This window comes from Oreochromis aureus, linkage group 6 (assembly GCF_013358895.1).
Source record: "Oreochromis aureus strain Israel breed Guangdong linkage group 6, ZZ_aureus, whole genome shotgun sequence".
NCBI classification, from domain to species: Eukaryota; Metazoa; Chordata; class Actinopteri; order Cichliformes; family Cichlidae; genus Oreochromis; species Oreochromis aureus.
In genome coordinates, this window is record NC_052947.1 from 5,440,775 (window position 1) to 5,458,275 (window position 17,501).

At 39.6% G+C, this 17,501-nt stretch overlaps 2 protein-coding genes across 4 annotated transcripts in view; one reads left to right on the top strand and one right to left on the bottom strand.

Annotated features, from left to right (window-relative positions):
- LOC120440702 (protocadherin Fat 4) overlaps nt 1-9,551 on the top strand; it is a 27,504-nt gene extending 17,953 nt beyond the window's left edge. The window contains exons 23-30 of the mRNA XM_039613832.1: nt 1,649-1,759; nt 2,560-2,751; nt 3,208-3,305; nt 3,387-3,548; nt 3,824-4,012; nt 4,469-4,546; nt 4,630-4,666; nt 4,797-9,551. Of these exons, the coding sequence (XP_039469766.1) occupies nt 1,649-1,759; nt 2,560-2,751; nt 3,208-3,305; nt 3,387-3,548; nt 3,824-4,012; nt 4,469-4,546; nt 4,630-4,666; nt 4,797-4,880 (951 nt within the window). The 3' untranslated portion in view covers nt 4,881-9,551. The remainder of the gene's footprint in view (nt 1-1,648; nt 1,760-2,559; nt 2,752-3,207; nt 3,306-3,386; nt 3,549-3,823; nt 4,013-4,468; nt 4,547-4,629; nt 4,667-4,796) is intronic.
- usp34 (ubiquitin specific peptidase 34) overlaps nt 7,990-17,501 on the bottom strand; it is a 72,210-nt gene continuing 62,698 nt past the window's right edge. For all 3 annotated transcript variants that reach the window (XM_039613830.1, XM_039613829.1, XM_039613831.1), the window contains 14 exons: nt 16,799-17,103; nt 16,348-16,677; nt 16,010-16,167; nt 15,766-15,844; nt 15,312-15,438; nt 13,659-13,766; nt 12,935-13,039; nt 12,210-12,334; nt 11,963-12,086; nt 11,757-11,836; nt 11,486-11,626; nt 11,200-11,340; nt 10,953-11,109; nt 7,990-10,747 (listed from right to left, as the gene is read on the bottom strand). In XM_039613830.1, the coding sequence (XP_039469764.1) occupies nt 10,011-10,747; nt 10,953-11,109; nt 11,200-11,340; nt 11,486-11,626; nt 11,757-11,836; nt 11,963-12,086; nt 12,210-12,334; nt 12,935-13,039; nt 13,659-13,766; nt 15,312-15,438; nt 15,766-15,844; nt 16,010-16,167; nt 16,348-16,677; nt 16,799-17,103 (2,717 nt within the window). In that variant the 3' untranslated portion in view covers nt 7,990-10,010. The remainder of the gene's footprint in view (nt 10,748-10,952; nt 11,110-11,199; nt 11,341-11,485; nt 11,627-11,756; nt 11,837-11,962; nt 12,087-12,209; nt 12,335-12,934; nt 13,040-13,658; nt 13,767-15,311; nt 15,439-15,765; nt 15,845-16,009; nt 16,168-16,347; nt 16,678-16,798; nt 17,104-17,501) is intronic.

The following is a 17,501-nucleotide window of genomic DNA, read 5'->3' on the forward strand; positions in this document are numbered from 1 at the left end:
ATATCTGTGCATATGTATATACACAGATATTACACAAAATACAGTTGATGAGAGAGAGAGAAGTCTAGTAGTAGCAAAAACTAAATGCTTCATCGTGCAGTGGATAGTGTTGCACATTGAGATATGTACAGACTATGTGTGTATCCTCATGTTCATTGCTGTTAGACATAGTAGACTCTGAAAAAAAAGGCGTCCAAAATCTCTCCTGGGTACGGCAACCTGTCACTGAAGGAGCTTCTTAGTGCTGCATGAGGTGGGAGGTGTTCTCTAACAAGGATGGCAGCTTAGCTACCGTTCTCCTGTTGCTCACTGTTTCCATTGAATCAAGAGGTTATCTCAGCATAGAGCTGGCCTTCTTGATCAAACTGTTTAGTTTCTTTCGGTCCCCAGCAGAGCTACTGCTGCCCCAGCAGACTACACCATAAGAGATGGCTGATGCCACCACAGAGTCATAGGAGCTATACCTGCACTCCAAAACACCTAAGTCTCTGTAGGAGATGCCGACTGTTTCTGTAGATGGCATTTGTGTTAGTCGTCCAGTCCACTTTATTGGTCAGGTTAATAACCAGGTACTTATGAGTCCATGATCTCAATATCCGTTCCATGGATGGTTACTTCTGAAAGTGGAGGATGTTTGCACCTGCAAAAGTTCATGTTATACCCATGGGGGACATGGCCAACAACTGAGTCATCAGAGACTCAAAAGCAGTTAGCAGAGTTGTAGAAGTCTCCGGTGCATATAGTGAAAAGAAACGGAACCAGGACTTCTGCTTGTGGGTCATCTGTACTGACGACGACCAACACAATTCTCGATCTATATGTACTGAGGCTTGTTGGTAAGGTAGTCCAGAATTCATGTGGTGAGGTGATGGTCCACATCTTTGTACTCCTGCCATGATTGTGGGTATGATAGTGTTAAAAGCAATAGAAAAAGATATACTCAGCTATCCTGATATACTCAGCTATGTACTGGAGGTCAGGGGCAGCACACAGGTAATGTAGTGGATAAGTGTGAAAGGAGTTAAGGTGGGGATGGGCAGTCACTAGAATGCCAAGATGATGGTGGTTGTGGCAGTAGTTGTTGCACTGGAAGCAGACCTGGCAGATGATGAATCTGCCTTATCTGAGTTTGCTCACTGTAATCCAAACAAGAAACAGAAAATTCTGTTTCTTAAGACCCCTCCAGCCTCGAGAGGGATTGTTCAGCTACAACTGGTTCTCCATTCTCTGTTTGAAGGTGTTTTCCCCTCCCCCTCTCCTCAGCACTCTCTTTACAACCTTCATTTCTTCCTTGATTCCTCACTTGAGCGTGGACTTGGTTCTCCTTTTCTGCTTAAGGGCAGCCTTGACATTATGAGTGATCCACGGTTTATTGTTAGAGAAACACAGTACAGTCCCGGTGGGTATGGCATTATCTACACAGATATTAAAGTAGTCCATTTTGCAATTGTAAGGTCAAATACCTACAGTCATTCCAATCATGCTTTACTTATCGCCTTATTTTTAAGTTCTAGGCAAGGTTACCTAAGCATTAAGATAGCCAAAGACTCTCATTGCTGTCTAGTCATTTTACAAACTAGAGGAATGTGACATTGAAATGCTTTAAGCGTTGCACAGAAATTCTCTTCAATTTTTATTTCTGTCTCAGGTTAGAGTTCAGGTGGAGGATGTGAACGAGTCACCACATTTTCCCCCAGAGGTTTATAGTGCCTCTGTATTCAGCATTGCCCCCTATAAAACTCCTGTCATCCAAGTGAAGGTAAACACACCCAACCTTTTCAGTTTCCATCTGTCTGGAAATAATATAATGGTTCTGTGAATGTTTGCCTCCTTTGATTTTATGTTTACATAAAAGGCATCTGCTATCATGCAATGTACTTTGAACTGAAATCCACTCAGTAATCACTCAGTAATCTGTTCATGGTTAATGTGTCTGTGAGCAGCAATGAAACACACCACATCACCAGGAATCAGAGAAAAGCATTCACTGCAACACTTCCTACATCTTCCAGTATGTCAAGTCTCCTGGCTGAGTCATCAGCAACACCAATGAAAACACTAAATATGTCAGTGTGACGTGTGCACTGCCAGTAAACACAGCAACAAGAAACATCTAGTGAAGTTAAAAAGATACGTCAAAGATGAAGATTTATGCTTAAAAATGTAAAACTAAAAGCTGTTTCTCCTAAGTGGAACGAGTATTAAGCTTTTATTGTGTATTAAATAAAAATACAGCAGTATTATTGGCTAACTGTGCTTAGAATATAAAAAGAACAATTTGCAAAAGAATGACAAGAAATTTGTACAAATTTAAATAAATTACATTGTTAAAACTGAAGCATAAATGATTAAGCAGCATTATACTGTTGTCACTCACTGATGTGGAGCTAGTTTGGATAACTTAGTTTGAGACTTTTGGTTTAATCCAGTAGCTCACAAATTAGTAATCAACTACAATCGACTACATTAGTTCATGTCTAATGGTGAAACTATTTTTTAGCAACTTTTTTTTAAACAAAAATAAAGGTTTTAAGTGCTTTTTTTGCTCTCTACCTCCAGGCTTCAGATCCTGATGTTGGAGATGTGGGGCAGCTGGTCTACAGTTTGACAGCAGAAAGTCCTTATTTTGACATGGACCCATCCTCAGGTCTGCTCTATGTGATCTCAGCAACAGAACTGGCTGGACAGACAGCTAAAATGGAGGTGAAGGCCACTGATCCCCACGATCTTCATGCTACCGCTATAGTGGAGGTGAGTGTTTAAGACCAGATGAAGACAGGTAAATCTGATGCGATGGTAACTGCAAGCTTTTTATATTCAAATATCTTTACTGACATCATCATTGAAGGACACATACGAAACCTTTACCTAAATAAAAGCAATACCTTTAAAGGCTTAGTTCACAGGGTGAGCAGACCACTTTATGCCAAAAGTCTGAAATGCAGCAGCCCGGGTTTGCTTGCCTGTCCTCCCCCACTCTCTCTCCCTGCTTTCCTGTCCACTCTGCTCTATCGAATAAAGGCAAAAGTCTGTAATAATAATAATTACAAAAAAGAACTGATAGCTGATTTTCATATGCATAAATACAAAGTTCTCAAAAGGATGGTGAAAAACAAAAGTATTTCCTTTTAATTCATCTTCTTTTTTATTTTGTTCAATAAAACAGGTTAATAAGAAGTTAAGTTAAAATCTCTCTTCTGCCCCCAGGTGATGGTTCAGGCAAGTGCAAGCAGCTCTGACATTGTGACCATCTCACTTAATCAGCCTGCTAACATTGTGGAGAAGAAAGTTGAAGATTTATCGACGTAAGACAGGTTTAGCTGGTGTTAAAGCTTGCTTTCTATGATCCACTTCTGTTAGTTCTAATAGATTTTTGTGTCTCTCAGGTCTTTGGGCAAAGTTCTGGGCTGGACTGTGAACATCGTTCAGGTGTTCAGCGCTAACGACGGATCCACTGGCACCCGAAACCTGAGAGTTTCTGTGAGGACTTTGGTCAGCTTCTTTGCTGTAGATGGAGGGCAGGTTGTTTCCTCTGAAGAAGTCATAAAGTAAGAGAGTGACTTTTAATGTGTTCTACATCAGGCCCATCTGTTAGACACTCAGTATTGTTTTGCTTTGGTTTTTAGCAAACTTGCCTGAAATTCACTAGTCTGAGTAATGTTGATTTTGAGTAATTTTCCAGAGGCACCTACCATTTTGACCAGTTTGAAATCTAAACCTGGTCTCATAAAAATTAACTTCTATATTTAGATATAATCAGGGAAAGATCACCTTGGTGACATGTGACAGATTTCTTTTGACCTCTTGCTGTCTGATCCACCAGGAAACTGCAGAGCCAATCAGATGCTGTGAATGCAGAGCTGTCTCAGCTGTTTGGGGAGGAGCTTCATTTTGATGTTGAGATTGTGGACCCTCAAGGGTCCACCTCCAATCAGGCGGTGATCATTGCTCTGGGCATCCTGTTTGGGCTGAGCATCCTGGGATTGATTATTGCTGTTGCTTTTCTCATCAGGTGAGATTGGAGTGTTTCAACTGTTGCCACACATGTGCTTCAAATTGGTTAAATTGTTTTCCCAGCTCAAAAGCAGACAATAATTGTCGAAGTGGACAAAAAAGAAAATACTGCTGCTTCAAATTTGTAATTTAACTCATTATTTCTATACTGTTGTTTTTAAAAATGGTAAAGTTTATCAAAACAATTTGTATATCATTCAATTCAAATCAGTTTTATTCATATATTGCCAAGTCACAACAAGAATCGCCCCAGTGTGCTTTATATTGTGAGGTAATGACCCTACAACATTAGAAAGAAATCCCCAACATTCACACGACCTCCTATGAGCAAGCACTTGTCAACAGTGGGAAAGAAAAATGGCCCAATTAAGGCCATAAAATGGCCTTAATTGGGCCCTAAGTTTTACCCAGTCATTACTAATTTATTGATTGATTTATGTGTTTATCCTGATAGGTTCCATACGAAGGGGAAACAGGGGAAGAGTTCTGACAAAAATCATATTCCCATGGACCAACAGTCTGAGAGTTCCATGTAAGATGTCTAAGAAATTAATTTTATATCATAGTTGTGTATGTCAAGCATTTTTTAAATGTTGACTTCCTGTTATATTTCAGAAATAGTTGTCGAAAACCTTCACACACCTCTGAACAGGTAAATAAAATTTACCCAAATGTAATCCAAAAACCACAGTTTACTCCAGCTGCTGCTGATCGGTGATTTGTGTTACAGAAAAGCTCACATGAGTTCATTGATTGATGTATGTGTATGTGTAACCTTACAGGGCTTAGGGAAAGGGGAAACATCAGCAGATCCCAGACCTTCAAGTCCGTCGTCTGAGTCTATGACCAGCAGCCACCATTTCTGAGCTGAAAGTCTTTCTACATTATATAAGAATCAACACCATAAACAACATAACTGAAAATGTATTTAATTTTTCCCCTTGTCTTGATATTTTGTTTATTTTTTAATGAATGAACATGAATGAAAATAAGAGTGAATAAAAGTCGAGAGGCACTCGGTGTATGCACAAGATGTACAGAAATAAACTACAAGAATGATTATTATTTTCTGAAAGTTATTCAGAAAACAAATGCAAAACTTTGGCTATGAAAAGTTTAGCCTTTCTGAGCGAGAATATTCTAGATACGCAAAGGTTTTAGTGCTCCCTTTTAAACACTCACACCAGTCAGAGCAATAGATAAAGAGACACTAACATACAGAAAAGCCTATGAAGAGATTTCTGGCAGGCTCAGGCTCAGGGTGGGCCAACTCTCTGTCTGTTCTAATTCTTGAATAGGAAAATGAATCAAATTATAGTAGAATTTGTTTTAAATAACACTATGTATTATGTAAACAGAGTTCAGAAGTAAAGCAGCAATGATAATATGCACAGGCTCATGGAGAATTTTGTGTATCCAAGTAAGGTACACACTGATTAAAGCAGAGAATAAGAATATATACAGTAAAAATAATCAAAGTTACTGTAATTCCCCATATCCATCAAGAGTTACATATGTTATATCAAGTTCACCACCAATTTTGTCTGAAGCTACGCAACAAAAAGGGCAGGTTATAAAATTCTTAATTCTAATTTTTATTTTAACATGATGAATATACAACATGTTCCCAGTGTGCCTTTTGTTTACAGACCGCAGGTCAGAAAGTGACTGCTTTGAGTCTGTAGAAAGCTTTTTATCTGAACTGTATAGATATTATTCTAGCAGTAGTCAGATAGTGGTTCCACTGACTGCTCTAACCCCTTATGAATGACAGCTTGACTTTTAAAACGGGGCTGCCATCCCAGGATCTTCACCTCAGCAACCATCCGCCTACAGTACTTGGGATCTGTTACGTGGTCTGATTTAGTAATTTTCTAAAGTAATTTTCTGTTCAAAGCTCCACTTTGGCTTCAGTGGCTATGATTTTAGATGTATTGTTTATCAGCTCTACAAGTTTATTTGGTTCAGTTTTTAAAATGGTGCTATAAGTTTCTTCTTTCCAGATTAAATTCAAAAACAACAGATTAAGTATAAATGAAATGAATGTCTAAAGATCAAAAGAAAAAAAAATAACAGCGACCTCGTGTAACTGATGGATTTTACTGTCCTACCTCATCCACCGACTCAAGAAAAGCAGAGGAGTCGGCATCAGGACCAGCAGAGTCAACCTGATGATCTTCATTATGACTGAGCTCAGTAAAAATAAGACCACACACAGCAGATCTGTGTAATGTACGATTAGGTCAACACATTAGTTGCCAGTTAGAAATCCCTGTTCTTACATTGTGAAAGTCAGTTTAGATAGAAAGTGTCAAACTAACTAGCCATAGCGGTCAGATGTCCTCTTCTGTTGTGGGCTTCGCAATAATAACTCCCACTGTGTCAAGTCTGAAGTCAGTGAAGTTTCCTCATGATGCTTCTGCTGAAGTCTTCATTCTCCTGGTACCTGGTATAACTAGCTGCTTTGTTAGTATTGCTAAAGAGTCACTGAACTGGTCTGTGTGTGGGGAAGCTTTGGAGCATCTGGGGGACAATATGAGGAGAAACAAATTAATATGAGATAAGAGTTTGTTCTCTTTTTTCTTTCTAGATGCCAATTATGCTTAAGTAAATGCTGTGGAGGACCAAGAGTTGAGCTCATCAAAATAAAACATGTATGGATTAATAATTATTTGTACTGTAAAAAATGCATTCATGACTTAATTTACTATAATTCTCTTTATTTAGACATTAGTAAAATAACTCACAGAAACTATGTAAATGATTAACAAAGATTTAGGGGCGCATTTGTACATAGAATGATAAAGATATCTCTTAAACATCTGTTAGGGTGTTATTAAAACCTGTCCCTGTATTAAACTGGGGTGTTACTGCATTACATTAATAAGCTCCTAAATAACTGGCTCATCCTTGATGTAACTCTTCATTTAGAAACATGGATAAAAAATGCTGTCTTCAGCGCAAAATGAATCAACTAATTATTTATTGGTAAGTATTAATTCATGAAAAGCTTTATCTCAATGAGTACAACTCTCCTGGCCACCCACTGAACCATCAATCAAAATTGTGCTGCTCAAAAAAATTAAGCAAACATTTGATCATCACAGTGCAACACCAAATCATTTAAACTTTAAAGATATCATTGTGTCCAATTACAAAGCATAAACCATTGTGAATCCATAGTGGTGTACAGTTGTGGCCAAATGTTTTGAGAATGACACATATATTGTTTTTTCCAGTTTGCTGCTTCAGTTTTGATGATAGCAATTTGCAGATACTCCAGAATGTTATGAAGAGTGATCAGATGGATTGCAAAGTCCTTCTTTGCCATGAAAAAAACTATTTCCACTGCATTTCATTGCTGCCATAAAAGGACCCGTTGAGATCATTTCAATAATCTTCTCATTACCTCGGGTGAGAATGTTGATGAGCACAAGGCTGGAGATCATTATGTCATGCTGATTGAGTTAGAATAGCAGACTGGATGTGTTAAAAGGAGGGTGATGCCTAAGATCATTGTTGTTCCTGTTAACCATGGTTACCTGCAAAGAAACACGTGACAGCATGCCAGGGCGAATTGGAGAGGTCAACACTGCACGTATTGACTTTTTGCATAAATGTGATGTAATTGTCAATAAAAGCCTTTGAAACCTATCAAGTGTTATAATTATACTTCAGTACATCACAGAAACAACTCACAAAAAGATCTAAAAAGACTGAAGCTGCAAAATTGGTGAAAACTAATATTTTTGTCATTCTCAAATCATTTGGCCACAACTGTAGTAGTAGTGTGGTATACTGTGATGACTGAAAATATGCATAAAGATGTCCAAAAAGCTCATGAATATGGCGAAACAATCTGTTGGGACTGGGTACTTTTACCCCTCACCGTGAATGTCTGAGTGTGGTTGCTTAAATTTGATCTGAAATTACTTTTCTATGCTTTGCCCTTCTTCCTCTCCACTTTTGAGTCAATTTCTTTAGCAATAAAGTTTAATAAATGGGTTCATTTCATACACAGAAAACATACAGAAGGGTTTAGTGTTTCAGCAGTTAAACTCTCCAGTTCAATATGTGAAATTGTCATGAAGTCACATTGGTGATGGAAACATTTTTGCCAGTTAGCAACAATCTGCCGGCATGACTCGAAAGAAACAAACAGATACACCTGTGTGACTTCCCTTTAATGAATATTAACATGAAGTTTTTTGTTCCGTTTTCCATCCCAAATCCATTTCGAGTTTCCCTACTTCAGTCTACAGTTGCTTATAAGCAGATGTTTAGTTTAATATACTTTTAGATGAGAAGTTCAGGAAAAGAAAACTTTTTCTCTTAAAACAGATCAAACTTTAGAGTCGTGAGCTAAGATTACCAGCTTTTTGCCTTTCAGAACAAATACAGAAATCCTTCGTCATCAGACCATCTACTGGCGCTGTTAGTTAAAAACAATAAAAACAAAACAGCCTTTTCTGCGTTTTAGGAGTCAAGATAACTACATACAAAAGGTACTTTTGGCTGTTTCCTTGGTTCTCATGGGATCCCAGCAGATGGATCTGCATGTTTAGTTTAGCACAACCATCCTTTTAATCTGGATTTGGGACCAGCATGAGTGGTACACTAGCAATACCTGCTGAATTTTATTTATTTATTTTTTTTATCTTTTATGTGCAAGACAAATGTGTTAACTCCTAAACTATGTTAACAATGTACACTATTGACACTGTGATTCTTTAATAATGAAGTATTGATGTGAATAAATAATTGTTTTTTTGAAGGCTTTGTACAGTTACGGTGCCAGACTCAAACCCAACTTGCCAATAAAAAAAAGCTGTCAAATTTTTTTGATGGCTTGGTTGCGGTTTTCTATATTATTGTGAATTTTTCAAAATCACAATAATTATGAAGAAAACAAACCCAAACCTAACCCCCCACTACTGTACATGCATAATAAACACACAGTTGAGCTTGCTATAGGCCTAGATTCTGAGCACAGCCTGAAGAAATTGACGAGCTACATTTATTTCGGATATGATGCAAAGCGAACAAAGGCAAGAAATCAAACCTCACAGCTCGAGATGAATTTTAGTTCATAATTTTTCATATTAAAACTGTCTTTATTAAGTTAATCTCTAATAAAATAAAAAGAGGAAAACCAGAACACAGCAGAAGGCGGCAAAAAAAAAAAAAAAAAAAAAACAAATTGGAATGTACTTCAGTAAAGAAAATAAAAGCTCCAGCTGGTCCAACATGGGGGCTTTATTTCAACCACATATATATATATAAAAAGATATTTTTTTATTTATATATATATATTTATGGTTTTCATATACACCTTCAGGCAATGACTAGAGAGGATTCTTTACAGAATCAAGTTTCTTGTGGTTCTCTTCATTTACAGGTAAACTTAGTTTCTGGATAATTAAACCACAGAAAAACTCAAGGCAACTTTTCTTGCCTTGTTCATAAAGTACAAAACTGGCACAGAGGACAACCATTTTCTTTTTTTTCTTTTTTTTTTTTTTTATACACAGTAAAAATGCAATAAAATTAAATTACATACAGAGGAGACAAAAGTTCTGTAAACCTTTCCCCTTTACAGCAAACCTCAAATAAAATCAGTATAAAACACACACCAACAAAAAAAAAACAAACAAAAAACCCACCGAGCCCACTCACCCACCCTTTAAAAAAGTGTGCTGTAGCCTGTACGACTTTTTCTGCTTTTCTTCTTTATTTCTCAAAGGAGGTGTTGGCTCTGGGTGGAGCCGCAATCTTATAATGCGAAAAGAGCGGCGGGAGCCGCTGAAGCTGTAGAAAGCGTCCGACTGAACATCGGCAGAAGGCAACAAACAGCAGCACAAAAACAGCAGAAGAAGAAGAAGAAACCTAATGAACAGGAGAAAGTTTGTTTCCTCTGAGCTGAAGTCAGACGTCCATAGCAGAGAAAAAAAGGGGGAGGAGGGGATTCAAGATATGGCTGTGGTGAGTTGATGATGTCATGAAGAGGGCTGGCCTTTAATAGACAGTTTGGTAACAATGGCAATGGTGGCTTCCACTGTCCTGTACAGCATGTCCAGCGTGTCAGGCGGGGGGCCAACACTCTGGAACATCTGTGAGGAGGAGGAGTGGCTGCCACAGCCATCTGGACCCTCCCCCACCAGCCCTGATGGGAAAGCAGCATCCTCTGAAAGGGGTGGGGCCGGGCTGCTGCTGGTCTTAGAGCTCATCTCCTTCTCTTCCTTCACTTCCTCTGAGCAGGTAGACACGCCCTCATCCCTTCTCCCCTCCCGTTGATCTCCCACCTCCTCGATCTCCTCGCGTGGCACCACATGTTGCTGCAGCTCACGCTCCTCCCCCTGGACAAACCCCTCTCCCGTCTCCTGCAGCAGGGAGGAGGAGGAGGAGGAAAACGAGGAGGATGACGACGAAGAGGCCTCCATCTTTTCCTCTTTGGGAGAGGAGTCCAGATTTCTAGAGGAGGTGGGCATGGGGTCAGGAGAGGGTGGGTCCTGCTCAGTGCCTGGGTCGATCAGTGATGAGGAATCTCGTGTTTCTGTGTCTGAGGTGCTTGTGGGTGTTAGTGCCTCCTGTTGCTCAGGCTTTGGATCACTGCAGGGCGGAAGAGTTGAAGAGGAGGTGGAGGCGGCGTAGAGCGGGGCTCCTCCATCTCCGGCTCTGTCGTCATCACCGCTCACCCTCCGCCGCTTCACCGGGGTCGCCCCTTCATCCTCAGCTGACAACAAACACAGACTGTTACTGAAAGCAGCCACTGAGAAAATCTATTCTACTTAATTTACAACAGCACCGACTTTATATTTTTCCACAAAGTCTACTTTGTTGAGTCATACACCAGATTATTCTGCCTAAATGGTCGACCCAAAGAAATGTGTTCAAACTGAGGTTGTGTTTTGGTTTAGTGATTGAATGGCATGTTATACCTTTGCATTTGTGGTCTTTGGCCTCCAGCTCCAGAGCGCTGCGTTGCTGGAGACAAGCACGACAGCAGCTCAGAAGCTCCTGCAGGGCTGGGAGGAAAGCTGGGTCAATGGCCTGAGAAGGCTGCACAGACAACAGCAACATCAATGCCCTCAGGTCCTGACAAAGAGAAGAGAGATCAAACAATGAGAAAACAGAGGCACAATGTATCAGGAGGACTGTTCTATGAGTGTGTGCATGCATGCATACAGCATTGAGCAGGCTGCTGGTCTTGTTAAGCTCCAGGCGATGAGCTGCCAGTTCAGGCTGCAGACTGCTCCGTTCACTCAGCAGGTTTGTCACCAAAACACCAATGAGGTTGGAGCAGCTGGGACCAGACAAAACCTGGACCTACACATACACAAATTTTTATTCTCTATTTAATTACAAATTAAAATGCAACATCATTTGGAGAATCAGTACAAACTGGATACAATCTTGATCAAATGTAGTGACTATTTAGGATTCCTACAAGAAAAGCTGAAACTTTTTATACCTTGTGCAAAAAGCAGTTAAGGAAGGTGTAGGCCACATTGTTGTTCAGAAAGGTCCTCTCGTCCATTAGGATACATTTAATGTACTCGCTGAAGGCTGGGTCTTCACAGAGCAGCTTCACACAAGTTTTAGCCATAACAGACTGAAAGAAGAGTGAGATGAGAAGAATTTACCGTTGTGCTGCTGTCCATTTCCAAAGAGCCCAAGTCTATTAACAAGGCCTGACCTTAAAAATGGTTGAAATAAGCGAAATCAGAGGCATGCAGCTGTACCTGTGACTGACAGAGTTCTGTCCACAGTTTGGGGAAAAGCGCAAGATGGAGGGGAAGTCCTTCATACGCTATCAACACACCTGAATGGGAGGCAGAGCATTAACATGGAAACATTTATATTTATGTGCAAATTAATGTGTGCTTGCAGACAATTTACGGTTTGATCAGTATGCTATAATGATAATACTGGAAATACAAATACGTACTTAGCTTGACGAGTGTATCTGTGAATTTCTCACAGTTGATGGCAACGCGACACAGCAAGTGAATGAACTTATGGTAGGACAGGAAATAATCCAGCAGCATTCGATCGTACACCTCATCTTTACCCTGAGATAGACACAAACAAAGTTTACTACCAACACCAAGCCTCTGCAGGTACTGAAGCTTTTCTGTTGAGGTTTCTTTTATTACTGACACAAAACGATTTGGAGCAGGAACAGAGAACCTTACCTTGCTGCTCTCCACCAGTGAAGGCAGCAGACACATGTTCAGCTCCGGTCTCGGAGGTCGGATGTTGTTTTTGGCTCCCATAAGTTTGAGGTTCTCTCTGCATGGCAGGTAAGGACCAAACGACACTGCATAGAGACAATTAAAAGTCAGTGAAAAGAAAGCCAGATTTTTAATTTAATCTGAAAGAGATGAACCAGAGATTTTTAAAAGTCGAAAACACTGAAGGTTTTACTTAAAAACCTTTTGGATTATAAAAGCTTAACTTGAAGAACGTCAAATAGTATATCTGTCAAATATGTACTGTTCAAATGGTGGATGATTATCATTAAAAATGGCCCAAGTTTCAAACATTGAGATAAATGTTCATGTAAGTAATCCTTGTTCTACTCATTGGTTACCGTTTGATGTCACTGTAAGACAACAGGCCTCATATACTGATGTTTACCATTATTATTTTGTTGTTACGACGGTGCGTATTGCTAGTAAATCAAAATTGAAAAAAGAAAAGAACATACAGAAAAAGGTTTGGAAACAAAGCTGATATGAAAATGACTAACAGTCGAAAAGAAAAAGAACATTCCAAGGAGAAGCTGTGACATCTAGCAATGAACGGCGCATCATGCAAAGCTACTATGTTCTTGGGGATCCATTTTAAGCTATAAAACAAGAATGCAAAGGCAAACCAAAAAATGACAATCAGCATGAATAATGAGAAGACGACTTACTGGGGATATTGCTGTGGTGGTATGTGCAGTGGTTGTGTTGTAAGAAAGGGACTAGAGTGTGCAGAAAGTCATGTGGACTCAGCAGAACAAGTTCCTTCAGCACATCTGCAACAAGAACATCACGTTACAGGACACTTTCTAAACTTCCAATTATTTCTACATCTGACTCGTTACATACGCAGATATGTATTCTGCTAGCCAAATTCTACTCAGTCTCAGGTAGAACAATGGATGATTTCTCTTTTCTAGAGTTTGGCTACAATAGTTGCCAAAAATGTACACACAATCACACAGGGTCAAAAGTGCTCATAATATTCAATTCAATTTGATCATTGGTCTTTAAATTGTAAGGCAGAAACCCTTCAAAAATCAGACAATCCCCTGTGAACAAGCACTTAGTGAAGATTAAGAAGGTCCACAGTAGTTTTTCCTTCCTACGCTGAGTTCTTTGAACTTTCCCATTGTTCTGAGCATTGGTGAGTCCAATGAATGCTGTCAAACAAATCCTTCTCATCCTGGCAAAGACAAACTACCAGTTGTAGTCAATCACAATCACTAATGAGATCACAGGACTTGGCTTTATCAAGTTAAGACATTGTAGAAACAGTTCAAATAAACGTTTAAAAGCCCCAAATTACCACAACATACATCTCCATAATAAGTGTATATAAACATCTGACCTAACTAAATATACTTGAATGTTAGGTGGTTGGGGGGGTTTTACCCAAGCAGGCATTGCGGAGCTCAGGTGGGCTATAAGAGTTCAGCAGAGTGAGAAGCTTGTGGGCAAAGTCGATCCTCTCCTGCCACTGGATCAGAGCCTGTTTCACATCTGGGTAACAGGAGAGAGGAAAGAAGAAAAAAAAAAGAAAAAAAAGAAAAAAAAGAAAAAAGATCAGGACAAATATGAGAACACACATCTGCAGATATTTTACTCTAATACAGCCCTTTGTAACCAATGGAGTTGGTACACTGTACCAGAGCTGCTTCTTGGATGTTCAGAGAGTGTGATTCAGGAACATTTCATGTTCACTGGTTAAAGTTGGTGTATCATAATTTCTAAACACAAAAAATTTGTCATTTTATAGGAGCTAAAAATACAAAGTGGCTGAAGTTAAAGCTATCCAGAGATCAGAGCCAGCTGTAAGCCAGCAGCCTCGGTATGAGCAAAGGAAGAAAAGAAAAACAAAAAAAAAAAAAAAAAAAAAACCCCACAAAGCAGTTATGAGAAAAATGAAGACTATTAAAAAGGTGAACTCTGGTGAAATGATGTAAGTATTTAACATTTGTATTTGCTATATGAATCTGTAGCTGTCAGATAAAAAAGGATGTACAGCAACTAATTTTTTCCAGTATCAGAGCACTTTTGTTTCACTTAGTATCTACTCAACAAGTAGATACTAAAATCACTGCTGTTCAGGGGAACAATCAGTTATGTTATGAAAACAATATTTCACATTTGCATCAGTAACTGCCCAAGTAAAGTGCAATCAGTGCAACTCTAAATATGTTTTAGGCATTCGTTGTTTTTCTGACATCATTTTATTCTATTCTATTGTGTACAGTTTAATCTTATGCTATTCCAGTGTTTTTCTGATTTTTGCTATGTAACTTTGCACTGTCCACTTTCTACTTTAACAAAAAAAAAAATTTCCCCACGCGTGGGACTAATAAAGGTTATTTCATCTCATCTTATCTTCCCTAGGGTCACATTTTTTGCACATTCATTTACTCCATGCCAGACAGATCAACTCTTCTGTAGTGTAATGCTGTCCTGGGGTTGAATGTCTTAGTATGATGCATATGAGATTTGTCAAGATCAAACACTCAGTGGTCATTCTCCTTTTTAATGGCAAAAATCAAAGTAAGTGATCGCACAACAAACATCCAACTAACCACACCTCTTTATGAACAAGAACACAGCAACTGCACAATGAATCAGTAACGATTAATAAGACTAAAAAACTACCGGATCCAAAGTGACACTCCTGTGCTACAAGTCAGTGTAGCTCACTGCTGCACCATTTCAAATCTGGCAAAATAACCATAAACAGCTTCTAGCTTTGCATACGTACTATCAAGTGAAAACTGGAATTCACCTACAGAGCCTAACTTCTTGTTAACATGTTGCATTAACTACAGTTTAATTTTACTTTTACAGCGCCACATCACAACAGCAGTGGCCTCAAGGGGCTTGATATTGTAAGGTAAAGATTCCGCAATTATAGAGAAAACAGATAAGCCCAACAATCACATAACCTTCTTTGAGCAAGCACCTGGTGCCAGTGGGAAGGACAAACTATTACAGTTTTAACTGTTTAACCTGTGTGACTATCACATGTGTTCGCCCTTTTAAACAGTAGGGGATGGTGCACACCTTTGCGCTGCAGGTATGGCCTGGTGGCTTTGAGGACAGAAAGAAAGATGGAGAGCAGCTCCACCAAGTCTCCAGTGACGTGGCATGCTGTCGCCTCATGGTACATCATGTGCAGAGTGTTGAAGGACTGCAGGAAACAAACAAACAGTACATATAGCTTTACTTATTGGATTTGGAAGGGTTTAAAAAAAAAAAAAAAATGTAGTAAGCAATGAAATGCAAATTTTATTTTCATGTACATATACATATTTTAAATACACTTGTAGTATACTATATGTAATTTGATCTTTTTAAATCCAGATTTTAATGATTCCCTTTGGCCTGTTTTAAATATAATGCCAAAAAAGGCCGATAATGCATGAAAATGAATTTGATTATGGCAACATAGAAAGATGAGACGATAGCTTAATTTAGAAATTGTTTGTGTAATATTTAGAAGAGACCTGGATCGTACCTCAGTCATTAGGATAAGTCCTCTGTTGAAGACTACCAATAGTCGGTCCTCATCATTTTCCAGCAGAACTCTGAAGGCACTGAGAGGAACAGCACAGAGAAAGGTAAATTTAGAAAGTAAAGTCAGTAAACTTTCCAAACTCTGATACAACATGGACAACAGTTTCTGTGACAAATATCTTCACCAGGTTACAATAACAAGCTTCACAAGACCTTCAGTGATAAAAGTGTGTGTGTGTTCTTACCTGATAAGTGTGGTCCAACAGGAGCGCCCATCCAGACAGCGGAGGTAGCAGCTAATAGTGGTCTTCTTAAATTGTTTAATATCCTCCACTTCTTCCTCCCTCATCTCAGCTCGCTGCGCCACAAACAGCTGCATCAAGTTGAACAGTTCCTCCACTGCCTGCAGGGAGAAGCACAACAGCGGTTATGATTTTTACATTATCACAAATAAACATAACCAAGGCAAAATCTTTAACAATTAAAGACTTCCTTTTGTGTGTTGTGCTTTTAGGTGGGGAATTTTCAAAGTGCTATGGACAATAAAGTCACATCACTGCTAGAAGTCTGACTGTCCTCTCACCCCTGGATACTGGCTGGCATGTGGAGTCAAGTTCTTGAAGGCCCACTGGATGTTTTGGTGTGATGCTAGTTGGCGGGTGAAAGCAGTCGACTGCTCGCAGCACATGCGCAGGATGCCATAGTAGGCAGGGAGCATGCCGCGGTTGAATAGCACCACCTCCTGGTCATCGTGGTCAGCCAAGATATAGTTGAAGGCAATGTTTTTGGTCACCACAGGGTTCTGCACCACTAGCCGGACGTTCTCTGGACAATCCACACAAACGTTGTACCAGAAGGACAGCAGTGCCTGCTTGTTGTGGTTGGTTGCGATGGCTGGCTCTGACAGTTTCGGCTGAAAACATGAAAGAAAAAAAAAAGTTCTAAATTCTGCACCTAAGACTAGGGCATGCACACTGAAGTGTACAATCAGTAAAAATCTTTAAAAGTATCTTCACGTTCAAAGAAAGATGTACCTGGAAGAGGTTCCAGAGGTCCATGAAGTAGCCAGAGAACATGAGCTTCTCCGTCTTGGAGATGAGGCAGTAAGTCATGAAGCTGAAATACTGCACCAGTTTGGTAGTACCATGAACACTGGCATCCACATACAGCTTGGCACGTCCCAGCAGCCCTAGCAACAGGTTGTAGACCTGGTGGAGAACCACGGTGGTGTCGGGGGACAGTGGGAGCTCACGGGTCGGCAAGTGGAGGGAGCGTGTGGAGCGGAACATCTGTCGAAAGGAGTTGCTGGGGATGAGGGAGACCAGGAGGTATGCAGCAGCTAGAGGGAGAAGCGAGATTCAATTGCCATCATAAACAAAGGACTACTGTCGCTGCAGTGGTACCTCATGTTAATTTAAACATGTTATTTTTAAAGGTGGTCTTTTCATTATGAACAGAATGCTCTGCTCTTATTAAACAGGCTTTTAAACAGGTTTTTTTGGACTTTAATGGTCTCATAGTTTGCAGATATTTTTTTATGGTCATCTCAGACATAGCTCTGGTAGTCAAAACAGAAGCCCAATCAGAAGAAATTTAGCTTACAGGGAGCTAAAACCACTCATTTCGACAATGGATGAACTTAGTGCTGCAGCAACAGCCAATGTAAGACTAATTAGGAAACGTGAATCATGCAAATCTCTTTGAATAAGCTTCTTTAATATCCGGGAAACCAGTGCA